Below are 25095 nucleotides of genomic sequence, written 5' to 3' on the forward strand. Positions count from 1 at the left end.
TGTCTGGTAACTTTAATTGAAATGGAGGCATAACATGTCCTAGAAAAATAAAGATTTAGGATACAAACTGGACACAGGGGTCAGAGTTGCCCCCAGGGATGAGGGAATCTTTGGTCTGGGGCTGGACGTGATAACGACGGCTTGAGTCTGGGGGAGCTAGTGGAGCAGCCCCCGCCCTGCCCACACCGGGCTTCCCTTTTCAGCAGGAAGGGCCGGGCTAGGGGAGGGTCTGTCAGCCTCGGGGCACTGCCTGTCCCCCATCCTTGGATTCCAAGCAGTTGTGAGAACACTGGGTATCAGTGGAGCTATTAATAGTGTTTCAGGGAGTGACAGGGAGAGGGATCGTGGGGGTTGGAAACCCAGCCATGTGGCCGGGTTTTCAGCTCACAGCCAGTACCAGGTGGAGGGGGCAGAGTCCTGGGTCAGGACGTCCCAGATCGCCCCACAAATATGGCAGGGCAGGGTAAGGAGAGGCCTGTAACAGAGGAGGCCTCCCATCCAGAAAGGGACAGTGCCCTGGACAGGGAGAGGACAGGGGCAAGTCCCCCAGGCACCTCCAGGGCTCGGAGAGGTTAACTGGGCTAGGACGTAGTGTGTGTGGAATCTTCAGACTGCAGCAACTGTGTTTCCGAGAGGTTCCCTCCTCCCAGGTCCAGTCCCTGCATCTTGAGCACCATTGTCAGGAGAGCAGTCGGGCCAGGCTGGGTCACAGTTCCAAGGGTTCTTCCACAGGCACCGACTGTAGCTGGGTCAGGACCTTGGCCTCAGCTTCCAGCCCCTCATCAACCTCACCCCCTGCTGTGGCCCCCAGGAGCAGCCCCTCAGGGTCAGGGTCCTGCAGCCTCAGCACGGTGTGAGGGGCCTGTGTCTCCAGCCCCTTTTCGGCTTCTAACAGCCCCTCTGTTCCTGTGCTCAGTTCCAGCCCTGCTGGCCAGATGGGTACAGCCGCAGGTGACAGCATCAGCCCCTCTGGTGGGGGTGCTGGGAAGCTGGGCAGGAGGCCAGGGGAGTCTGGGGAGAAGGGCAGGCTGGCACCAGAGGTGGCAGCAGGGGTGGGTGGTGGCTGCTGCACAGAAATCGTGCCCAGGGCGTGCGCCTCCGGGAGAACGGGGCTGGGGGCCACCGGGAGGGCTCCTTCAGGCACTGAGATGGCCGTCTCTGGCTTCAGGGGCAGGGCCAGGCTGGGGGCTGGAGGCAGGACCTGGGAGACCAGCATGCTGGTAGGGAAGGTGGCCGTGAGGATGATCTTGCCCTGCTGCACAGCCACGCCCGTCACGATTGGGCTGCCAGACACAGGGTTGGCCAGGAGGAAGTTTCCTGTGGGGAGAAGAGACGGGCCAAGCACAAGGTCAGAGCCAGAAGCAGCTGGCAGAACAGAGGGGGAGATGCTACTGGGCGGCAGGTGGCCAAGCCCCTTCCAGGCAGAGCCAAGCCCGTGTGGCTGCAGCCAGGGCACTAGCCCTGGCACAGAAGGGTACTGGGACTTGCCAGGGGTGAGATGCCCCCCGAAGCCCATTGACAGCCCCCTCCCCCTCTAAGTACTGCAATCCCCTCTCCCAGCTCTCACCCAGGCCTGCGAGAGGCAGAAGTGGGTACCTGGAGCAGTGGCCGAAGGCAGCTGCAGGGCTGTCACGCCCACCCCAGAGTTTATCAGGTGCACGTTGGCAGGGCCTGCTGCAGCTGCCACCTTCACAGGGCTGCCTGGCCCGGCTGCCAACAGCTGCAGTGGCCCCACAGCCTGGGGCAGGGTCACCACCTGCGAGGTGGGCACGACCTGGGGCAAGTTCAGCAGTGGGGAGGTGGGGCCCAGGCCCGTTGGGTACCCAGGGGGTGGGGAAATTGGCACCACTTGTGGAGCAGCCACAGCAGGCACTGGTCCTGGGGTCAGAGGAAAGGTGGCAGCTGGCGGGGGGCCAGGCACTACTTGGGGGAGGGTTCCTGGGACCTCCTCTCCGGCTGGCCCTGAAGCAATGACCTGGGCCCCCTTGGTCTCAGGGGCCTCAGGCTGAGCCTCCTCCAGCCGAACCTCCCCAGTCTGAGGGTCCAGGACCAGGGAGGTCTTGGCCTCACTGGCCCCCTGGGGACTAGGCTGTGCAGGAGGGGCAGCACCGCCCCCTGTGAGTAGCAAGGGGCCCAGGCTGGAGGCCTCGCCCAGGGCCAGGCTGTTGATGATGACAGGGCTGCCATTGAGGAGCACCGCTGGAGAGCTGCTGGCGGCCAGGAAGCTCCCATTCACCAGGATGGAGGAGGAGGTGGGGCACGGTGAAGGAGGGGTGGCTCCCGCCAAGAATATGGAGCCCTGGGCAGTGGCCTCCACTGACACTGGGGCCACCCCCCTCTCCAGGTCCTCAGGACTTCGGCTGGACTCATCCTCAGTAGTGGGATTCCCATCAGACTCGCTGTCAGGAGAAATGATCGTTAAGCTGTCCGTTAGCCAGCTGGGCTCCTGCACAGAGCCAGGTGCAAGCTGCTCTACCAGAGCACAGGCTGCCCACCGCCTCCCCACGTTTCCCCAGCCCAAGCTTCTGTGGACCCTTTCTGGGGTCATGAAATCTCTGTGAGACCATCCCAAGACCCCAGGGCCCTCTGCAAGCCCTGCATTGACGCCATTGCAGAAAAGCTAAGGCTGGACGGGATGGGGAGGGAAGAGGCCCTGCTCTGCCACTGCCTTGGCCACGGCGTCGCAGAGGCAGAGCACCCAGGCTGCCCTGAAGTTTCCTGGGGTAGGCGGAAAGTAGACAAGCCCGCGAGTGTCCCGGAGTGAGGAGCAGGCGCCGGCTCAGCTCCCTGTGCCCTCCCCGCGGGGTGTCAGAGAAGGGAGTGAGAGGCCGAGAGGCCGGGCCCACAGGGTGGGAGGGGAAGGGCTTGGGTTACAGGGAAACCGGAGCTGGGGAGGGTTCACGTTTCACAACAAAGACGGACGACAGGCCATGCTGTTTGGGCCCTGGGGGGTGTAGGAGTGGGTGGGGAAGAGTAACGGCCAGGGGAGGGCCAGGCTGCAAAGGGGGCCTGAAAGGAACCCCTACATAGGCTGCGGTGGGCAAAAGCCCTTCCTGCTTCTCCGCAGCCCCCAAAGAGCCCCCTATTTTCTCACTGCCTCCCCCCAGTTAAGTCCCGAGCACGGACTGGAGCCTGGATGGAACAGCGCGAAGAGGTCTCTGAGCCTCCGCGTGAGCAGTGACACCCGGGGAGGGGGCCCAGGCGGGTGCATGTCCCATCCTCGCTTAGTTCCTGCGCTCCACAGACGCCTGAGGGTGTGAGCGGGAGGTGTCCGAGGAGTCCGGCGCGCAGACCCCAGCAGCAGGCACCCGGGAAGAGGGCTGGTAGATAGAATGTCGCCGGGAAAGCGAGACTTGCCCCGCACGAGTCCCCTCACCTCTTGCAGGGCGCGCCGCCGCCGGCCCCGGTCCGGTCGCGCTGTCGCCGGTTCTTGAACCAGTTGCTGACCTGCGTGAGCGAGAGGCCGGTGAGCGTGGCCAGGCGGCGCTTCTCGTCCGGCGTGGGGTAGCGGTTGCCGCGGTAGCAGGCCTTGAGCGCGGCGCGGGAGCGCTCCTTGAAGCAGTAGACTGTCTCCTCGCCGTCCCAGATGGTCTTGGGCAGCGGGAACTTCTTGCGGAGGCGGTACTTGTCCACTGCGCCCAGCGCACGGCCACGGGCCCGCTCGGCCTCGTGGTAGCGCGCGCGCAGGTAGAGGTCCTGCAGGAAGGCGTGGTGGGCGGCGGGGAAGGGGCGGCTCTCGAGTAGCCGGTAGAGCTCAGCGTACTCGCCCCGCTGGAAGGCCACCAGGGCCCGCGCGCGCAGCACCGGGTCGCTGCCACGTAGGCGCTCGGCTGGGGGCAGTGCGCCCAGGAAGCGGCTCAAGCGGCCGGCGTGGCCCGCCTGTAGCAGCGCCTCGCAAACGCACGCCACCTGCTCGGGCGAGAAGCGGAGGCCGGTGGGCGGCTCGGCAGTAGCCTCGGGGGACGACTCGGGGACGCCCGGGGACCTCGGGTCCTCTGCTCCCGCCGCCGCTTCGCCCGCCCCGGCCCCGGCCGCCGCCGCCGCCTCACCCTCGGCCGCCTGCAAAGTCTGCAGGAGCTGGCGCGCTTCCTCCTCCTCCTCTTCGGTCGCCGCCGCCGCAACCGCCTCCCCCCCGACCGCCGGCCCCGCGCTCGGCTCCGCAGGCAAGGTAGCCATGTTTTGCAACTTTGGGAAGTTCCTCCCTCCTTCTCCTCCTCCCTCGGGCTTTCCCCAGCCCCTTCCCCCGCCTGTCCCCCCTCTTCGCCCCCACCCCCGAGCTTCCCGAGCTTCTCCCCTGGTAGACCCTGCGGCCCTCCCCAGTCCCGAATGCGAGACTCAGCTCTCCACTCGGGTCTGTGTCCCTGTGTGTGTCCGTCCCCCTCCTCGTCTTTCCGTGATTCTCCCTTTGTTTTCCCTCCGCCTCTGGCCGCGCTTTCTGCCTCCCCCCGCGTGTGCCTCAGGCTCAGGGCCTCAGTTTCCCCATCGGGACAACGGAGAAGGTAACGGGCCGTCCAGGAGGGCTAGCTAAGGGCGCGAAGCCACCTCCACCCCGGGACTGAGCTTCTGCACGCCTTCGTCTCCAAGGTCCTCTGCAGGCCCCCCCATTCCCCATCTCGGCCTGCGCTCCGCCCCTCGGAATTCCCGGCTCCGCAGGGGGGCGGGTCTGGCCAAGAGGAGGGGCGGGAGAAGCGAGCTAGAAAGTTTGCAGCAACTTTTCTGAACCTACGTTCCAGGAGCGGATGCGCGTGGCTTGCGCAGGCGCAGTGGGAAGACGATGGCCGCGCGCGCTGCCGGCCCAGCCCCCTTCTTCTCCACGCGCGGTGGCACAGCTGGGCCACAGCTGGGCAGGGGGGCGGTGCCTCCGGGGTGGCCGGACGCCGAAGCCCCGCCCCTCAGTTTTCTCTCTCCCCATCCCTGATTCGTCAGCCTTGAGTCCCGCGAACTCCCCGCCAGGCCATTGGCCGCCTCCACTCGCCTTCTGATTGGCCAGTGAGCAGCCTCCCGCCCACAACACAAACAGAGCGGACACCTAGGAATCCGGAGTTTTAGGCAGTCGGGAGGGCCTTTTATTCGCGAGGGTCGGGCGTGGGGTCCTAGGTGGGGAGAGACAATAAATACCGAGGAATGTCGGGGGTCTCAGTGCATCCAAAACGTGGATTGGGGTGTTGGGGTCCTGGAGCCTGTCAGCGAGTCGGAGGACAAGACAAGATCAATAAATATCCAAACCTCCGAGGCGGGCGGAGCCAGCTGTGGCTCCGAGTAGCGCATGTGAGCAGGGGGCGCGGGAGTCCCCGAAAAAGCGGGGCTGGCAAAAGAAAGCGGGCAGACGTCGCGCCGAACGTTCGCCACGGAAATAAAACGTTCCCCGGCGAGCAGGGCCGCATGCACAAGGAGGATTTGCGAACTGACGGCGGGTGGGAGTGCGTGGAGAGTGAAAAATGGATGGCCAAGCCTGGCCTGCTGCCTGCTCAGGACCGCAGTTTACTCATCCACGTCGGGGCCTCAGCCCGGCCGGAGGGAAGAAGTGGTCTGCGATCCCACCCTGCAGCAGCAGCAGCAGCAGCGGCATTCCCGGCTACAAAGCCCCCACGAGCCCCATTTGCCGGCTGCAGACCCGGCTCCTCCCTCCCCGGCCGCCAGGGGGCGGGCCCGGATCATAGGACAGGAGCTGGGGCGAAGTCCCACGCACGCGGGTGTGGACGGGGGTACGGTGGGGAGCAGCTTCTGTGTAGTGTCCGGGCCACTCAGCCCTTCAACGGGCCCTGAGTGGAGGGCAGTCTGGGGCTCTAGGGTTCAGGGGGCGAAGGCGACTCCCGGGCAGCGCCAGGGCGGGGCGAGATAGCCGGCGTAGGCCGCCAACCCAGCGCAGCCCAAGGCGGCGGCAAGAGCCAGAGCAGCGGCGAACAGGAGCAGGGAAAGCGCCTCCGATAGGCCAGGCCTAGGGACCTGCGGGCGAGAGGGCGGGATCAGCACCCGGTGACATGGGCCTCTGATTGGCTCCAGGACTCGCCCCGCCTACACCCAAAAGTGGATCCACAATCCTCCCTGCACCCCGCCCCCGGCCCAGGCCCCAGCAGCCGGCAACTGTGGTTGGTTTGCTCGCAAGCCTCAAATCCCGTACGAACTCGCCATTGGCTGCTTCCTAGCGGCCTGTGTTGATTGGCTGCCCGAGCTTTCTCCCTCCCCGCGGTGGGCGGAGCCCGACAGAGCTGCCCCAAAGCAGTGACGGTGCCGGGTGGGTGGAGCGAGGCGGGGGGCGCGGCGGGCGGGCGGGCGTGCGTGGGCAGCCGGACGTACCCTGGCAGGGAACAGCAGGTGGCGGCGGTGCATGGGGCCTGGCCCCACCAGCGGGCACTGGCCCAGAGCCACGGCCGTGGGGCCATCTAGCTGGAGAGAGAAGGGACAGGTGACCCGATCGGAGCCCAGCCCAGCCCTCGGCAGGGCGCGAGAGACAGCGAGGGGAGTCGAGGCCCGGGAGGGCATCTAGGGAGATCCCGGAGGGGAAGTGGTGAGAGACCTCGACCGAGAGAGATCTGGGGCTGAATGAAGGGCTTCTGCCCTCTGGAGCCACAAAGAGGTAGGGCGAGCCCTAAATATGGACGGGGAGACGGGAAGGGGATCCGCAGAGGGGGCAGCAGGCCTGAGACAGGGGAAAGAGAAGGGTCTTACATGGGAAGGTGGATCCGTGGCCCGGGGACTGGGGAGCCCCGTGACAGCTGGAAGGAGAAGAGAGAGGCGTAGGGCGCGTGGAGGGGCGGAGGAGGGCGGTGGCGCGGCGTGCCCCAGCCTGGGCCCCTCCCCTCCCCAGGTGTCCACACCCGCCGAACAGCCGGCCCACCTCCTCCTGGCGCCCTCGGGGACGGGGGCGGAAGAGGGACTCGCCTGCGGCTCCCTGGGCCTGAAGCAACTCCATCTGCTCCTGCAGCTGCCGGACGTGTGCCTCCAGGTCACGGTTCCGGGCCTCGGCTTCACGTAGTTGACTGCGGGGAGGTAAGCACGGTGAGCCCGGCTGAGTCCCGGCGAGAGGGGCAGCAAAGGGTTGCCAAGGGTCCCCGCGCCCCGACCCCGACCTGGCGAAGTTCTGGTTGGCCGTGCGGATGGCCTCCAGCTCCCGGCTTAGGCTCTGCCGGGTGAGCACCTCCTCCTCCAGGGCCTCCTGGAGCTCCCGCAGCGTTACCTCAGCCTCGGCCTCTGCCTCCGGAATATCTTCTGGAACTGCCACTTCAGCCTGTGTATGAGGACGGAGCTTAGGGCTACCTGTGGCTCCCACAGGATTTGGGAGCCAGGCCTGGGATCCTCGCTTGTCCTTTACTCCCCCACTCCCTGAAATTTCTGGAATCCCCATAGCTCCTGCAATGATCCAAGCCTCCTCCTCCTCTACCCCCAGGCCCCTCCGTGGTCTCCAGCTTTTAATCTGGTCCTCTCTTACCCGCACAGGAACCGAAGGGCTAGTCCTAGAACACTAACTCAACTTGACCATGTCCCTCCACTGCTCAAAATCCCGCCAGCCTCCTAGTGCCCTGGGGACAAAGCTTGCCTCCCCTCCCCTTCTCAGGTACTATTCAGCCATACCACCCCCCTGTCGCTTTCAAGAGCTACCTGGTGTTCCCACCTCAGGGCTTTGGCCCTTGAGGTTCTCTCTACTGACCGGTTGGCACTGTTCTTTCCATGGGTGGCTCCTCCTCCTTCGCCAGTGCTCAGCTCAAAGATAAACTCCTCAGAGAATCCCCCCCGCCCACGAATGTGCACATGCGCACTGAATGCCCTGCTGTAGTTTCTTCCTAGGGACTGTCTCCCAACTACTGTAAGCTCATCTCTACAGGTTTTCTGTCCGCTTCTGTCCAGCAAGCTCCCAGAGGGCAATGGCACATGCCAGCCTGGAAGCCCTCACCTTCCTTCATCCCTGACCGACCCTCTCCTCCATCAACTTACTGTTTCCTCTGGTGGGGACACCGTGGGCTCCAGGCTGGGCGCTTGCACATGTGGCTCAGGCAACTGCTCGGCCTCCAGTTCCATGGGTGTGGGGCCTGGGAGGACCTCCCTGTCCCTGGGGAGAGGAAGAGGACACGGGGAGGGAGAGAGGCTGCCATCCCCAGTTTGAGAACCAGGACTCCCTAGCCTGAAGACCCCCTGGTTTGAGGAGGGGAAGGGGCAGAGTGAAGAGAGAAGTACCCTCCTCTGGTTAGGAAAAGCCTGCCCCTCCCATGGCCTGGGGCCCCTGGGAACTGCTGCCCTTTCTAAACCTTCTGCAGAGACCTGGAGTCCAGACACCCATTCTAGGGTCTGCTGTCTCTTCCCTTTGCAGATCCCGCTCCTTAAGGCCTCAGGACAGGGAGGGGGACCCCATGAGGGAGACTGCCTAGCTCTGGCCACCCTCCAAAACCGTGATCTTAAGACTAGGCGTGGGATCCCAAGAGTGTGACTCCAGATATCAGCACACCCCCTTACACTCAGCTACTGGGAAAAGGACAGACCCTCCCCAGGAATATGAAGAGGATGTCCCCTCCGACCCAGCAATCCTTCCTGTGGGAATATGTCTCAAGGACCTATCTAACCTGGACATGCACCTGGGATGTAACAGGATGAGTTAATCCTGACCTGCCATTAGGCAGGATACCACACAGTGGTTCAGAATCATGTTGTTGTTCATTAATGATAAGGAATGGTGTTTGTCACACATTGTCCCGTAACAAAAGCTGATTAGAAAACCACCTGTTCTCCCAGTTGTTGAATATGTGTCTGCGCATTTGTGAGCCAGGGACCGCTGCTGGGCAGTGGGCTCAGGGATCGACCTCCCCTTCTTTTTTGTTTCATTGTTTTATTTTTAGAGACAAGGTCTCACTCTATCACTCAGGCCTGGGGTGCAGTAGCACCATGATAGCACACTGTAATCTTGAACTCCTGGGTTCAAGGGATCCTCCCACCTCAGCCTCCTAAGTAGCTGGGACTACAGGTGTGCACCACTACGCCTGGCTAATTTTTCTATTTTTATTTTTTTGTAGAGACAGGGTCTTGCTACGTTGCCTGGGCTGGTCTCAAACTCCTGGCCTCAAGTGATCCTCCTGCCCTGGCCTCCCAAAGTGCTGAGATTATCGGCATGAACCACCACACCTGGCTCCTGACCCGTATTTTCTAATTTACTTGTGATAAGCAATACATTATTTACATAATTAATATTTTTAAAGGCCTTATTGTTATACAACTGACTCAATGAGTTTGTGTTCTTTTGAAATTGATTGTAAAATTCTCAATTTATTATTTTCTAAGATTCTGAGGCCCCGTGACTCTACTAGAAATGTCAAAGTCAACAGTTGCAAGATTCTGGAAGGCCAAGTCTGTGGCTCTGAGGTTTTACAACTGAATCTAAAATTTTAAAGTCCTATGGTCTGAGACTCTAAGATTCTACAACTCTGGGTTCCTAAGAGTTCTCGGTCCCAAGACTGATTTGTGCAAATCCACGGTCCGACGACGAGCCAGAACACTGGAAGCCCAAGCAGCCTCCGGGGACTCTGGTGGCCTTGCAGGGCAGAGCTTACCTGAGGGCCATGCAGGAGTAGGAGTAGCCCACGAAAGGCAGGTGGACCCCCAGCGGCACGCCTTCCTGCATGTCTGACAGTGTCTCCTACACAAGAGACCCACGGATGTGACCAGCAGTTGTCAGGGCTCGCCTCTCACCCCTTTCTGGTCTTGGCCTACATGTTCCCCCCAAACCAACCCCAACTCGGGGCTTATCTAAAGTGGCCATGATTTTTTCTTATATTCTTTTACCTCCCTTCAGGGCATTTGCCACACTACATGAAAATGTATACTTGTCTAGACTTCAAGTGGATGAGGGTAGGGAGCAGGGGTGATTTGGTCAGTGCTGTGTCCCCAGAATGCCCAGCAGAAGGGCACCCGGAGCTGCGCAAGCATTCCAGGACAGCTTGCTAAATAAACAGTGGAGAGAGAGATGGCCTAAGGAAGGAACAGTCCCCTCCTGCCTCCCCCATCCCTCCAGGTCTCAGCTTAGATACACACCGCGCCCCCTCCAAGCCCTCCAGGACCTTCCATGCTGGGCCAGAAGCTCCCCCCGCCCCCACACTCTCCCATCTCAGCCCTGATCACTCAGGGACCTCATTGTCTGGGGACTTGTCTGTGTCCCCTCACTGACCGTAGGCCTAGGTCACACACTGGGTGGGCACAGCAGGTGCTCTGGGGAATGAATGATTCAGGACTCCAGCAGGTAGGCACCGTCATTATTCCAACTTTATGCAGCGGGGATGGGCAGGTTCGCTCAGCCGAGCAGGCGCTGTGGGTACCTACCCCGCCCCCGCTCACCATGGCAGTGAGCCCGTCCTCCACCACATCAAAATTGCACGTGTCAGTGGCACCCTGGAAGTCTGGAGTAAAGGGGGGAACGCTGTCGCGGAGACCATCCCAGTCAAGGCCAAAGAAGAAAGGATGCTTCTGGAAATCGCCTGCTCCATCCCGGCCCAGCCTTGTCTCCGGGGGACACAGCAGCCGCTGGATGAGGTCTCGAGCCTCCTCAGGGACCCCTGTGTCCTCCAGTGGCAGAGACAGGTGCTCCTGTTCAGGGGGAAAGGGAAAGAGGGAGGTGAGCTGGGAGCAAGCACAGAGAGTTCAGGGGCTCCTTGGGGCTGCGCTTACCTTGTAGTGGACAATCTTGCCATAGGTCTCGGCTGTGGAGTCGGCGTAGAAGGGCGTCTGCCCGTAGAACATTTCATAGGCGAACACGCCCAGCGCCCACCAGTCACATTCCGGCCCGTAGCTGCCTGGCCCGGGCCCGCCGCCCACAGCCTGCAGGATCTCGGGGGACAAGTAGTCTGGGGTGCCCACAGCCACCAGCGATCGCACCTGCGCCAACAGGGCCAGAGCTGGGCTGGGTCCTACGCCTCTGGGCTCTGGCTGCACCTTGCCCACCAGCTCCGGCCCCCTCCTAACCACGCCCCAAATGCTGCCGCCCTCCCCTCTGCCTGGTCTAAACCTTCCCCCCACAAGGCACAGCACACTTAGGCCTGGTCGCCTCCTCCTTCCTCCTCCAAATCCAGTCCCGCTCCCACCCCAGCTTCGACCCGGTGCCCCAGCCCCACACTCTGCACCTCCCTCCCCTCACTGGCGGCGAGTTGCCCCACGGCCGGCGGGCGCACCCGCTCACCGTTCCATCTGCCCGCAGCTTGAGGCAGGAGCCGAAGTCAGCCAGGCGGATGTGGCCGCAGCGGTCCAAGAGGATGTTGTCTGGTTTGATGTCCCTGCACGGAGGGATAAGTGAGCATCCCTTATTCCTCCCACCGTCCCGCAAGGCTCCGCCTCCCACATCTCCTCAGGTTTCGCCCCGTGGGGATTCTACAATTCTGGACCCCAGGCCTCGCCCTCAGTGGGCCCCAACCAAGGAGGTCCCTCTCTAAGCCTTGTCCCTTTTGAGTTCCAACCTTGGAGGTATGCTATCCCTCTCCGGGCCCCGCCCCTCAGGCGCTGCCACGCCCACCTGTGCACATAGCCCAGCCGGTGAACAGAGTCTATGGCCATGACTATCTCGGCCAGGTAGAAGCGCGCCATCTCGGCCGGGATCCGCTCCCCGAACTTGCTCAGCAGCGTTAGCAGGTCCCCGCCCACGTAGTACTCCATGATCAGGTACTGGTGGAGGCGTGTCATGAGTGGTCGGTAGTCCCCCTAGGCGCCAACCGCTGACGTCCCAGGACAAAGACTCCCGAAGACACCCTATCCCTGGGCAGAGACCCCACAGCCCCAGCCCTGAGAGAATCCCAGAGATTTCCCAGCCCAAATCGGACAGCATCCCCTCAACCCCGGCCAAAAAAACCCCCACCACTCCCAGGATGTCACTGGACATAGACTCACTCCCTCTGAGACGTTCAGGGAAAGGAGACCTCCCAACGCCGAGTATAGGCCCCAGATACTCCCTGCCCCGTCAGTGCTCCCAGACAGAGTTGCTGGAGAGCTGTCGCATTCCAGGTAAGAGACTCCCCCAACAGAGGCATCTTTACACAAGAGTCCCCCAGAATCAGCCCAGGAAAAGAACAGTAAGGGACACCATCTCCCTTCTCAGGTTCCCAGGTAAAGGGGCTCCTCTTCTACCTGAGACAAGTTCCTACCACACACAGAGACGGCCCCGCGGCATTTTGGGGCAGCTCCCCCAACCCCAGAGCTTCCTCTCCCCACCGCCGCCCGTTAACTGACAGCGTGGGCGTCTGTCCCTCTTCCTGGCCACGCTGGCCTGGGGCTCACCAGGTAGTTCTCGTCCTGGAAGGCGAAGTGCAGCTGCGTGATCCAGCGCCGGTCCCCATTCACCAACACGTCCCTCTCTTCACGGAAGCACGAGACCTGCAGGGCACCACGCGGAGCTGCAGCAGGTGCCGGGGACAGACCCTCCGGGCCCCCACACCAGCCCTGCCCCTCACCTCGCCTCTCTTCAGCATGTCCCACTTATTCATGATCTTCATGGCGTACACCTGGCCCGTCTGCTTCATCTTCACCACCGCTACCTGAAGGCCGAAACAGGGTGACAGGGGCGGAGGTGGTGGAGAAAACAGAAGGGCTCCCAGACCAGACTCCACCCCCAGCTCCACCCAGCTGTGGCCCCGCCCCCCGAAGCACCACACCCACTGGCCCCAAGCCCCGCCCCCAGCCCAGCCCTAGGTTCTAAAGTTCAGTCATTCATCAATTTCTAAGGCCCCGCCCCGAAATCCTATGCCCCGCCCACCACAAATAAAGTCCGAATCTCCGAGGGCAGAGTTCTCCCCGCCACTCAGGGCTCACCTCGCTGAACGCCCCGCGTCCGATCACTTTCAGAATCTCGAAGTCATCCCTCTGCAGTCGGACCTCCTTAAGCTTCCCCACGATGGGCTCCGCTGGGGTGTGGGGGAGAACCCAGGGTCACTAGGATAGACACTGGAGACTAGGGGGAAGTCGCACCCTCTGTCTCTCAGTCTCTCTTCTCTCTGCCTCTCAGCTTCACCTTAGGACTGTCTCCCAAGGACATCCCCACACAAACACTGTGAGGTTTGGGGGACCCAAAACTGCCCTCCCATAGAGGTGAGATGCCTGGGAACCCCTTTTTGGGACAGGGCATTGGGCCACAGGGCTCCAGCGGCGGCAGAGTGGAGGGGGTGGGTTAACAAATGTCTGCAGAAGGGGAGACGCTGAAGAACAGGGAGAGGAAATAAGACCCTGTTCTTAGACCCCCCTGGGCTTCAGGCCCTTCGCAACTCCAGGTGATGGCTCCCCGGGCCCCACCCCAAGGCTCTCATTTAGTATGTCCTGGACTATGGCCCAGAATCTGCAGTTGTAACCAGTACCTCCAGGTTCAAATGCAGGGGGCTCTTGGACCACGCTTTGGGAAACCCTGGATTTGGGGCTGGGGGAAGGAATTGGAGGGGACAAAGCCAGCCTGGACACCCATCCTGGACTCAAGAGCTCCCACCAAGTCCAGGAGGACTTTAGTACTACCCCTTAGTCACAGATGGCGACCAGGGCTCCGAGAGGCTAAGGTCCTGTACAACTAGGAACATTAAACAGGGCAGTTTGGGAGGAGGACAGGCCAGGGTTGGATGCCAGAGACTCAGGGACTGTGGGGAGAGAAGCCTGGACTCCTAGGGGGTGGGAGAAGTGGAGGCAGGATGGAGAGAGGAAGGGTGTGAGCAGAAAAGAGGGGAGACAGGGTGAGTTACAGAGGAGGGGGACCCGTGGGGTTCTGGGGTTTCAGGGAGAGTGGGCCGGCAGGGAAGAACCAGCCAGGGCTAAGGACGGGGGAGGGAGGGAGCGCCAAGACATTGAGCCCTTTTAAGGCAGCGGGAACCCAGGCCCCCTCCCCCGCCCGGGAGGCCTGGCAGGGGAGGGGCCGCAGGATGCAGCTCAGGCCACAAAAGGAGTGCTCTTCACAGGACAGCCAGACCCCCTACCCCCACCCCAGGTCTCAGTTTACCCTCCCAGCCCGACTTCATCCTCTGCATGAGGGAGGCTGGGAGAGTCATAAAGGCTGGGGGGGCAGTGGCGGAAGGTTCTTGCAGAGGCGGAGTGGCCTGGTTCTGGGCCTCCACCTTCTCATCTGTGAAATGGGGGAGGAGAGACAGGAGCAGGGCCTGGGTCAAAAGAGATGCACACACGACAAGAGGGAGCAGCAGAAGGCGGACAGACAGTGACACACACAGGCAGAAGACCACAAGCAAGCCACTGAGGGCCAGGCATGTGGAGGGCCAGAGTGGCAGGGAGTTAGCGGTGACAGGAATGTGAGCCCGAGTCCTGGACCGAAGGGTGGGGAGGGGGCAGACAAGGCAGGAAGCTGAAGGTGATGCACCTTCCCTCTGGACCTGTCCCCAGGCCCTGGAAAGACCTCAAAAGAAGGGACTTTGTGGGAAGCTAGGAGCTTGGAGGTCTTGAACCAGAACTACAAGACGTGGGGAGCCGGAAGAAATGGTGGGCTAACCATTCCTTGGCTAGTAGGGACCAAGACCTTGGGGACAGGCCGTAGGACCTACAGAGAAAAGGGTCACACCCAGAGGAACCCAAAGTCGGTCCTCCTCAATCCAGGGGATGAAGGAGTGCTGGTGGCGCCTGTCTGCAGAGCTGGTTCTCCCCCAGGGCCTGCGTGAGTCACCACACCCTCCCGGTGCCTGGGCACCTGTTGGGGCAGCTGGAGAGGCTGGCGCCGAACACCTGCCCGTCAGCCGCACCCTTGGCAGCTGCCACATGCTGTCCCTCCCGGCCTGCCCGTGTTGTGGGAAACCAGGGGTGAGGACCACAGGGCCCATATTGGGGGGGAGGGTCACTAGGCCTAGACTCAGGGAGGGGGTGCAGGAGACCACGGGAGGCTGTGCCCAGCCCAGTCTGCTGTGACTCCCAAGCTGTGGTTCTGAGTCATGGCTGACCTTACTCTGCCCCCAGGGTGACACGGGGTAGGGACGTGTTGCCCCAGGACCCAAGTCTAAGCTCTAGGTCCTGGAATGGGAGGATCTCCCCATGTCCATCCTGCCCCCAGCGGCCAGGCCCCTGCACCCAGCCCCATCTCTGCCTCTGCCTCTCCACCCGATCTGGGGGAGCCCGTGCAGGCAGGCACTCACCCCACTGCAAGAAGTCAGCCACGTACTTGTCCTGGGTCAGGTCGGAGGCGCCCAGCTCTTGGTGGACGCCCAGGAGAAGATCGAGCAGGGGCTCCAGCCCCAGGAAGCCGGGGTCCAGCACCAGCTGCCGGAGCTGACTTAGCCGCACCTCGGCTGACATGTCAGCCAGGTAGCACCATGGCCCCCTCCCCAGGCCAGGGGCTCGGGGTCCTCCTGTCACGGGGCTTGGCAGCCCCTGCCCAGGCCCCAGAGCCCTGGCCGCATGTCTGCCTGTCCCTGGCTGTCCCCTGGGCCTCTCTGGCCACTTCTCTCTGCTGCCTCCTCCTCTCTCCCCACCCCTTGTCCAGCCCCCCTCCCGCCTCCCAGCCTTAACCCCTCACAAGCCAGCCCCCACCTCCTTCCAGGGCTCGCAGAACCCTCCGTGCCAGACTGGGGGTGAGAACTGACCAACAACGGAGAATCTCACCCCTCACACTGCCCCCTCCAACGAAAAGGCAGGGCATAGAAGAGAGCTACAGGTGTGAGATTCCAAAACAAGCCCCCCCCACTGCCTAAAGGGGCCAGTCGAGGCCCAGAGTGATCCGGTACCCACCCCCCCTTGCTCTCACCAAGCCCCAGAGCTGGGGGGAGAAGGGGTTGACGCCTGGGAAGGGGGGCAGGAGGCAGGGCAGCTTCTCGGTGACTCAGCGATGGATTCCGATGGATTCCGACTTTGGGACAGTTAAATTTAGCCCTCGGGCCCTCTGTTTTACTCTTTTTTTGGCAGGAGGTGGGGAAGGGAGGGTGAAGAGAGGATTGGGAGGGGACACCCACAGGAGCCAGAACCAGGGGTGACCTGCTGCCCAAAGCCTGGGGGAGGCAAGCGGTGGAGCAGGCCCTCCCCAGGCAAAGGAGACCCCAAAATAGCTTCTTGGCCCCTGGCCGGGCAGCCACATTCCTGCCCGGGCTGGGATTAGAAACAGAAACATTTCAGGGGGAGCGGAGGGTGGAGCAGGAAGACACCACTCCCCGCTCCGAGCGCCAGCTGGGAGGGATTTTAGCTTTTCTTTCCTGGGTGGACAGTTCTCCCGAGTGGAAATCATGGCCTCCAGCTGGCACCGGGCGCCCGGGCCTTGGCAGGGACAGGCCTGAGGCACCAGCATGCAAGGACTGGGACCCCCCCCACAGGCCCCTGGAGTAGAGGATTTGGACAGTTTTGACACGACTCTGAAGGGGGGGCCTGGCTGCCCTCTCCTCTCAAGACAATGGGGACAGGGATGCTCCTCTCCTTCCCAAGGGCCCCCTGGCACTCGGTCACCAGCTTTGTGCCTTGCCCTTGTCCCTTCTGTCCCCTCCCCGGGCTTCAACTTTTCTTGCTATTAAAAGGGAGCGGGAGGTGCCAGGCCGGGGAGGCAGCCTGCCCTCTTCCTTTCGTTAAAGTGGACTCATTATAGGACAGCAAAGCACACACACGTCCTCTACGCCACCTCCAAAGGGAACAGAGCGCTGTGAAAACAGGGAACTTTAGTATAAATAAGAGGTCCTGGGGGACAGGGAGGGTCCTGAGGGGCTTCCATAATTTAACACTCTTCAAAAGCACAGACAATAGCAAGGGACGGGGGCGGGGGGGCAGGGGGGCAGGCGAGGGGTGGGCCGCCCCCTGCCCTGCCCTCTCAACTGAGGGCACACTGCAGAGCTGGGGCTCTCGCGGGTGGGGAGTTTCCCCGCTAGGAGTGACCAGTCACATGCTGGGGACAGGGATGAGGGTAACACTGATGTTTCAGAGGAAGGGGACATTGTACTTGGCAGTGGGTGGGGACAAGGCTGAGGCCACAAGGGCCACTACATCCCCCCAGTGTCTTGGTGAGTCTGGGGGACCCCCAAAATTTGCACAGGACAGGGGACAGGAGCAGTCCATCAGTCATGGTTAGTCTTGTTAATACGTTGATCCGTGAGGTCGGCGGGGAGGGTTATGGCTAGAAGGCTGGGGGCATGGGGTGGGGGACCCCGACATCCAGGGCTTCACACCACTGTGCCGCTCGGGGAGTTGCCTGGTTGGGAGGAGATGCCCTGGGGAAGATGAGAGGGAGAGACAGGACGGGTTAGAGACCGCCGGGGCTTCCAGCAGTGCCGTGGGGAAGGGGCCAGCCTAGAGTCCCCAAGGCTGCTGCCACCCTGGCCTTGCCCCTCAGTCCACCCCAGACCCCTCAAGGCCGCTGCTCTGGGCTGGGGAACTCGCATCTCAGCTAGCTTCCCTGACCTGGCAGTCGGCACTCGTACACAATGATCACAGTCCTTGGGAGACCCTGACCGGACAGTGGGATGGGGCGGGATTGGGGAGGAGAGGGGGAAACTGGGGTCCCCTTCTGACTTCCGGGGGGATCCTGAGATGCTGGGGGAAAGAACTCAGGGGCAGTCCTACCTCTACCACTGACTTGCTGGGTGACCTGGGCCAACTTCCTTCCCCTGTCTGGGCCTCGGTCTCCTCGTCTGTGAACTAGGGAAATAGAGGGTCTTTCAGGACTCATCCCGACTCCCCCAGTCCCAGCACCCTTGCCTCTGAGGCTCTGACACTGTGCTCTTGAGCTCTAGGGACTCAGGCCTCTAAGATTCCAACACCAGGGATCTCAGGAACAGAGCTGCAGCCCTCACATCTGGGCACCTGAGCCCAACCCTAAGGGACGGAGACATCTGAGACAAGCTTTGCACTTACAAGGTGCCAGGCCTGTACTGTGCCTACTGTGACCTTCTGAACCTCACAGCCACCCAGGAGGCAGGCACATCCACCCACTGCCCATCTTAAAGGCTCTCTGTTGTACGAGGTGAGGACTAGTCGGAGATCAGAGAGGGGTGGTGACTTGCCCTGGGTCACACAGCGGGTGGGAGGAACCCAGGCCTCTGATTTCCAGCAGGGAGGGCCTCAGCAGCAGGCTTGGACCCTGAGGGCTTCGAACCCCAGGCTGGAAGCCACGCCCACAGGCTCAACACTAGAGTTGCTCCCAAGGCTTTGGCCTGAAGTGCTCAAAAAAGCTTCACCGTTTAAAAGCCAGATTTTGCAGAGAATAGATTCTGCTTCAAGTGACAGGCGCTAAGACGTGGCCCTGCTGGGCCTGTTGGCTGCCCTTCAGATCGCTGGCCGGGGGCCCCACCATGGCAGCTGGCAGCTGTCGCTTACACCCCACCTTCTCTCTGCTGACTGTGCCCTTACTCTAAGATCTGAGAGGTCCCATTCGGGACGCTAAGATCTCCATGACTTCCCCTCATCCCACAGAGCCACAGGCTGTGACAGTGACAACGCCCTCTCTCTGCCAATGCCTGCCTCTTCCCACCAAGGGTCCTGCTGGGCCCCGGGCAAGCCGATGTGGGGAACTCACCGCCTTGCCCGGCCGGGCCCAGGTGCAGATGAGGCCCTCCTGGCAGGCGGTGATGATGCAGTCCTCCAGGAAGAGGAGGACCGTGAGCCGCTCCTGGGCAATCTTCTTGCACACGAGGGGCTCCAGCAGTGGCACCTCGTGGATGCGCGGGCACAGTGCAGTGCCAAGCACCTTGGTGGGGTCCAGGCGGCTACGGGGGGCCGGGCCGCTGGGCTTGTCCCCACCGCCACCGCTCCCACTGCTGCCCCGGCTGATGTTGCCCAGGCTGTGGTAGCGCTTGTGCTCCTTCTCGGTCCCCCGGTCCCGCCGCTCCTGCAGTGTGAGCGTGGCAAAGCGGCCGATGCTGAATGGTGTACCTGGCTCCGTGGCCACACCAGGCCCACCTGCCTTGCCACCGCCTGCCGGGTGTGGGAGGCTGTTAGAGCGGGACAGTGAGCGGGGCAGGGGGCCTGGGCCAGGCTCGCCGCCCCTCGAGCTGCTGGCAGCTGGCGGCGTGGTGCCAGGCGTGCCAGGGAGGGTGCGGGTGCGGGCCAGGGGCGGGTGTGGGTGTAGCACGTCTTCAGTGAGGTCCCACAGGCAGAACTGCGTGTCCTGGCCTGCCGAGCCAAAGCGGTAGGTGATGGAGCCGGCCTTGGGCAGCGGGGAGAGCGGGACACCCCCGCCCGAGCCTGTGCCCGTAGCCTCAGGCTCTTCCTCCTCCTCGCCGCTCCGCTCTGCGTCACCGTTGGCTGCTGCTGTCGCCTCCTCTGCCCGAGTCGTGTAGGGGTCAAAAGCCACAGCGTTGACCCAAGACTTGTGGCCATGGCCCCGGGCCACCACGCGGCCCTCCGTGAAGGACCACACGGTGACCAGGTCATCTTCACCACCTGTCACCACATAGCGGCCATCAGGGCTCCAGCACACACAGAGCAGGCCCCCAAAGTAGCTCTTCATGAGCCCACGCAGGAGCATGGAGTCGAAGTGGAAGACGCGCAGGCAGCCGTCCTGGCTGACGCAGGCCAGGTGCCGGCCATCGGGCGAGAAGGCAAACTCGTTGAGGGGGCCCTCACCCACCGCCCACTTGGCCAGTGGGTTGCGGGGCGCCTTGCTCTTGGCAGCATAGACGGAGAAGCCCTCGCCTTGCTTCAGGAGGCTGTACTGGGGCGGGGCTGAGGCGCAGGGGTGGCTGACGTTGTATAGGTACAGGTGGCCACTAGCATGCGACGCCAGGAACAGGCTCTCTGACTCAGGCAGCCACTTCAGATACGTCACCTTGGTCTTGTCGATCAGCCGCTGTCAGGAGAGACAGGGTGGGGTTGGGACATGGCAACAAACCCGGGCAGACCTCCTCTGTATCCCGGCTCCCCCAAGTGGCCTTCAGACAGGGCCCTGTCACACAGCTGGTGCCAAGCCAGGCCCGGGCCCTCCTCGGAGAGAGGCTCCCAAACTGAGGGAGACGGATACCAGGCCATGGGAACACACGGGAAGGAGAGCTGCTTGCGAGGAGGCCCCAAGGAGCCTTGATGTCCCATCTTAGGTGAGAGAACAGTCCTGCCTGCCACAGAACTGTCCTCTACCTGTCTGACCCTTCTCCCATCTTCACCATGTCAGGCTTAAGGCAAAAGTTTATTCACGCAATGTCAGCTCCTGCAGGAAGGGTCGCTGTCTGTTTGGTTCACTGTCCTATGAAGCAGTACACAGAGGAGGCACCTTAAAGGAATTTTCTGGACAAATGAATGAAAACCTCATCCTGCCAGGTGCTTATATCAGAAACCTAGGTGTCTCTGTCCCTCTTTTCCTCACAACTCACATTCAATCCCTCAACAAATCCTGTGGGTTCGACCTTCAAAATGCACCCAGAACCTGACCTCCTCTCACCACCCCGGTCCACCCACCCCAGGTGCCACCAAGCCTGCAGTGCCCCCTAACAGGCCTCCAGGCCGCCCCTCCCAGGGCCTGCTTATTCTCTGCAGTTGCCAGAGAGATGCTGTTAAGTATCAGCCAGCACCTGGCCCTGTCCTGCTCTGAACATGGCACAGCCTCTCACCCAGGGCTCCCGCGCAGCCCTAACACCCCCGGGCAGCCACTGCCCATCATCAATGAACTCCTCTCCCCAGGATCCAAGCTGCCTCCCATTCTCCGGAAAACTCAGCAAATAATCACTTGAATCATTTCTGCCTTCTGTGGGTCAGGTGAGCTCTGGCTGAGAAAGGCAAAGTCTTATCCACGGGCTTCCAGACTCTGCACGAGCCAGCCCCTCCGTTACGGTGTGCGACTCATCTACCATCCTCTCTCCCTCAATCGCTGCTCTGGCCACCCGGCCTTTCTGCGGCCCTGCTTCGGGGAGTTTGTACTAGCTGTCCCCTCCATTCAATGGCCCTCCCCAGGTAACTTTTCTCACCTCCTTCAGGTCTTTATTTCCCAATCACCTCCCAGTGAGGCCTTTCCTGACCAGTCTATCAAACTCACCAAGCACCCGTCAGCCCCTTTCCCTGAGGCATTTTGCCCCACGGGCCATAACACCTGCTGGCATCCAGTACGTTGAACTCGATGACTGTCTGTGTCCCCAGAGAGACTGAAAGCTCCACAGGAGCAGGGCCTTCTGTCCCTCAGTCCCTGAAATGTGATCTCCCTAGGGCTAGGAACAGTGCCGGTACAGAACAGATGCTCAATAACTAGTTGCTAATGAATTTTTAATCCATTCATGGTTCTACTCACTTTCTTCAGCCGTTCGCTTATTCTGAGAATATTTATGGAACACCTCTTCGGGACCAGAGAGAACTAGATACAGGACAAAAGCAGGCCCTGGCGGCGGATAAGGTCGTTCACTGGCATTTCCTCATGTGCCAGGTTGGCCCAGGACTGAGCAATCTCCATGTATGATTTTGCAGCAGCAGTCTTGTGAGGTAGGGATGAGAATCCCACTTTGCAGAAGAGGAAAAGTGAGGCTCAGAGAATAGTCACCTTCCCAAAGTCACATGGTGAGTAAATGGTGCACCAGGGTTTCAATCTGAAGCCCACAGAGCCCACGACTTGAAAAGCAAGGGCATCAGATAAGTCCCAATCAGTTACTAGCCTCAGTTCTCTAATCTGCAAAATGGGCATCACAACTCCTTACCCATTGGTTGAGGAAACATCAAGGACTGAGGTGTTCGGCACAGAGCTAATATAGCACAGGGCCTGGGCACAGCAGGCGCAGCTGTCATTACTAGTTGCTGTCACCCCATTCCCCATCTCTCCTTCATCCTGCCCCTCTGAGGCCTGCGTTGCTCCCCTGGCAGCTGCAGCCTAATGGCAAACAGTGTGTGGGTGGGAAGGGGGAGCAGTTCTGGGCTCCGGGGGCTGCAATCACCTCCTCATTGAATAGCTTGCTGGTGTCCTTCTTGATGAGATCCAGGTACTGCACCTGGCCAGCCGAGAAGCCCACCAGCAAGGAGATGGTCTCCGTGGCAGCAGTGAACTGGTTGAAGTCATGGCAGGTGGGCTGGGTGCCCTTGTAGATCCGCTTGTCAATTGGCTTGTTGAGGTCGATGGACTTGAGTGGTGAAAGAAAAGGAGTTAATGGCATATACCACTGAGAGGAAGGAAGAGGGTGCTGAGGTTGGGGAAAACCACTAAGAGGAAGCAGAGTCAAATCCCCAAGGGAAGTGGGCAGGAGGACAGGTGGGTGGGGAGAGAGGGGACAACCACAGACAGGAAAGGGATCCAAGTCACAGACAAAGTAGGAGAAAAAGACTATAAGGGCACCCCCCCCCCCAGACCACAGTACTTCCCCAGAGTTGGACCCTCCAACCCAAACTTCAGGGGCACTCTTGCCCACAGCATCAGGGTTCAGGTCCTCACGGTCCCTGAGCTCCCCAATTCCTTTCCAGTCCCGTCCCCATAACCTCAGCAACTCCCTTGGGACTTAGTACCAAAATATCCCAAGACCCCAAGACCGTGGGGTCACCCAAATCCCCAGGGCTCTAAAGTGCAACATCGCAGGATTCCCCTCACTTTGCAGTCCCTAAACCCCAGGACCCTCATCACCATTCAGGGACCCGTCAAACCTCATGATCCCCCACATTTTAGGTACACTCATCACTTCTCAGCTCTTAGGATCCCCATTCCTCTGGTGACCACCATAAACTCCAGGGGGTCTGACCCTTCTGGGACATACATCAGTTTAAAGGCACCCATCACACCTGAGGATTTCCCCTACCAGGGCCTCTCATCCGCTTCAGCAATCCCATCAGCCTAGAGATTCTCATTTCCCCCAGGACTCTCATTATCTCCAGGTCTCTATTTTTTTCTAGGATCCCATTCAACTCCTGCATCCCCATTACCTCTAAGGCCTCCATCACTTCCAGAATTCCCCTCATGTCTGGGCTCCCTAAGTCTCAAGACCCCTCCCAACACCTCCACGCTGCAATAATTCTGGGTTCTCCATCACCTCCAAGCCTGCATCAGCTCAGGATTCCCCATCACCTGCAGAAAGCTTGCCACCCCAGAATCTGAGGGGTACCACATCGTCTCAGAAGCACCATCACATCCAGAACACTCTCCATCCCAGAACCCCTACGCATAACGGGGAGGGGGATTCCCCCATCAGCTCCAGGATGCCCAGCGCCCCGGAGGCCTCCCATCACCTTTCGGAATCCTGCATTACCTCCAAGAATCGTGTCCCCCTGGGAAGTCCATCACATCTAGGATGCCTATCTCAGGGCCACATGTGAATTCGGGGACCCTCCTATCACTCCTCTGGGACGCCCATCCTCTCCACACCCAAGGCCCCACGATGTAGGCCGCTCACCCGTTGGCTTCCGCGGCGACAGCAGCCCGGGTAGAAATAGAGCTCCCGGCCCAAGTTGAAGCAGACGCGGTCTCCCCCCGAGCCCAGCCCCGCGGGCGTGGCGGGTGGCTCCCCGGCCCCAGCGCTGTCCGGCTCCCCAAGGCGCACGAGACTGAGGCGCACGGCGGGCAGCGCGGGCCCGGGCCCAGGGCCTGCGGGCGGTGGGGACGAGGCTGGGCCCGCAGCGCCGGGGCCGGAGGCGGAGGGAGGGCCGGGCGGGGGCTGCGGCGGCTGGGGCGGCGCCGGGGTCTGGGCAGAAGCAGGACCCGACCTGCGAGCGGCGCCGTCGCCGGGGAGCAGCTTGTAGAAGCCCTCGCGGGTGCGGAACTGCGACTTGATCTCCGCGCAGTCCCCCATGGCGGCGCCGGGGCCCGAGCCACCCTCTGCGCCGCCCGCCGCCATCTTGGGCGCCCCCCGGGCCCCGCCGCTGCCTGACCGCCGCCCGCCGCCAGGCCCCCCGCCGGAAGCCGCGGACCCGCACCGGAAAAGGTGGGGTCGTTGCCCGGGCGACGCCTCTTCGATTGGCACCCGGGGCGGGAGGCGGGACGAACTCTTGCCGTTGTTCGGGTAGGGGGGGTTCTGGAGCTGTGGGCGGGGCTAGAAAGTGGGCGCGGCCTTCGCGGCCTCGACCGACTTGTGGTTGGCTGCAGAGGCGGCACCCGCTGGGGAAAGGGACGCAGCCAATGAGAAAGCTCAAGTCCCTAGCAACCGGGCCCTGGGAACGGTTTGCCTAGCAACGGAAGGACCCGCAAGAAAAAGCCTCAGCCATATTTCAGCCTTACCATGATGTCATAGTTGACCCCAGGTGACCCTAATGTCTCCTTAGACTCCCAATATATACCCTCTGACCTCCTATGTTTCCCACTGACATCTTAAAGTCCCCAACTGACCACAGCATCTCTAACCATTCCTCCTCACCCTTGATAATCCGCCAATCCCCCCGAGGACCCCAATGTTTCCACAAAACTCCAAGGACTGCATCTGACCTACAACTGATTAAGGCTAACCCCAAACACCCTCCATATTTTCCACCAACCTCCAAGATATATCTCCATGACTTTACTATCTTCAACAACCTCACTCATTCTCCAAAACCTACCTCTGATTCCAAAATTTCATTGATCCTCACAATGCCCCCAGTGTCCCAGTGATCCACTAGTAACCCAAAGTTTTCCCTGACCCCAACAGCCCCCACTGATGGCTGGTGCTCCACACTTCTGCTGCAGCCACCCTGCCCCCATCGCAGAACTCCCTAGACTCACTTACTCAGTGGCCTCCCAGATTTCTCACTGGAATGTCCCAGAGGCATTTCACACTCAACAAATTCTACAGTGAACTTGACATCGTACTCCAAATCCTGTTCCTCTCCTGTGTCCTGGTCTTAGGGCCAGCCCTGCCATCCACTTAGTCAACCAGGCCACAGAGCTGGGTGTCTTCCTAGATTTGTATCATTTCTCTTCACCTCACCCCCCACGACCCCACTTCCAGTCCCCAAGTCTTTTGCATTCTGCCATTAGAATTCCTCTTTCCCACTTTCATCCTCTCTACAGATCTGGTCCAAACTCCTCTTCTACCCAAGACACCCCCGCCATAAGCCTTGTCTCTGGTCTCCCAAACTACTGTCTTACCCCTCCTATCCACCTTTCACTTGGCATCTACAGGGGTCTTTCTAAAGTACGAACATGATAAGGGCCCTCACCTGCTCAAAACCCATCTGTAGCTCCCTAGTGCTCTCAGAGCCAGGTTAAGTCCTGAGTGATCTGGCCCATGCCAACCTCTCTTTTCAATCTCATTTCTCACCACAACCACTCACAATATGTGCCACCTAAAATGAGGTTTGGGAGACTACCCCAACAGA

General features: G+C 61.1%; 3 protein-coding genes across 10 annotated transcripts; all 3 read right to left on the reverse strand.

Annotated features, from left to right (window-relative positions):
- Nucleotides 1–11: 11 nt before the first annotated feature.
- On the reverse strand, nucleotides 12–4202 carry SIX5 (SIX homeobox 5). The gene is made up of 3 exons (XM_069458348.1): nucleotides 3377–4202; nucleotides 1597–2399; nucleotides 12–1317 (listed from the first exon to the last, which is right to left on the reverse strand). The coding sequence occupies exons 1-3, from the start codon at nucleotides 4174–4176 to the stop codon at nucleotides 707–709; spliced, it is 2214 nt and encodes a 737-aa protein (XP_069314449.1). The 5' UTR covers nucleotides 4177–4202; the 3' UTR covers nucleotides 12–706.
- Nucleotides 4203–5044: 842 nt separating this feature from the next.
- Nucleotides 5045–15392, reverse strand: DMPK (DM1 protein kinase). Of its 8 annotated transcripts, none has more exons than XM_069458352.1 (15): nucleotides 15075–15392; nucleotides 12775–12866; nucleotides 12417–12500; nucleotides 12244–12339; nucleotides 11486–11634; nucleotides 11156–11249; nucleotides 10648–10854; nucleotides 10318–10566; nucleotides 9537–9622; nucleotides 7933–8047; nucleotides 7071–7228; nucleotides 6883–6980; nucleotides 6670–6716; nucleotides 6298–6383; nucleotides 5774–5946 (listed from the first exon to the last, which is right to left on the reverse strand). In XM_069458352.1, the coding sequence occupies exons 1-15, from the start codon at nucleotides 15232–15234 to the stop codon at nucleotides 5787–5789; spliced, it is 1881 nt and encodes a 626-aa protein (XP_069314453.1). In that variant the 5' UTR covers nucleotides 15235–15392; the 3' UTR covers nucleotides 5774–5786. The 8 variants fall into 8 exon arrangements, with proteins under 8 accessions (XP_069314458.1, XP_069314457.1, XP_069314453.1 ...); XM_069458353.1 differs by having other exon boundaries at nucleotides 6298–6387; XM_069458350.1 differs by having other exon boundaries at nucleotides 10303–10566.
- A 428-nt stretch (nucleotides 15393–15820) lies between these two features.
- DMWD (DM1 locus, WD repeat containing) lies at nucleotides 15821–23728 on the reverse strand. The gene is made up of 5 exons (XM_069457267.1): nucleotides 23199–23728; nucleotides 21759–21941; nucleotides 18428–19699; nucleotides 17476–17550; nucleotides 15821–17123 (listed from the first exon to the last, which is right to left on the reverse strand). The coding sequence occupies exons 1-5, from the start codon at nucleotides 23637–23639 to the stop codon at nucleotides 17076–17078; spliced, it is 2019 nt and encodes a 672-aa protein (XP_069313368.1). The 5' UTR covers nucleotides 23640–23728; the 3' UTR covers nucleotides 15821–17075.
- Nucleotides 23729–25095: the final 1367 nt, after the last annotated feature.

Source organism: Eulemur rufifrons, chromosome 24, assembly GCF_041146395.1.
Source record: "Eulemur rufifrons isolate Redbay chromosome 24, OSU_ERuf_1, whole genome shotgun sequence".
NCBI lineage: Eukaryota > Metazoa > Chordata > Mammalia > Primates > Lemuridae > Eulemur > Eulemur rufifrons.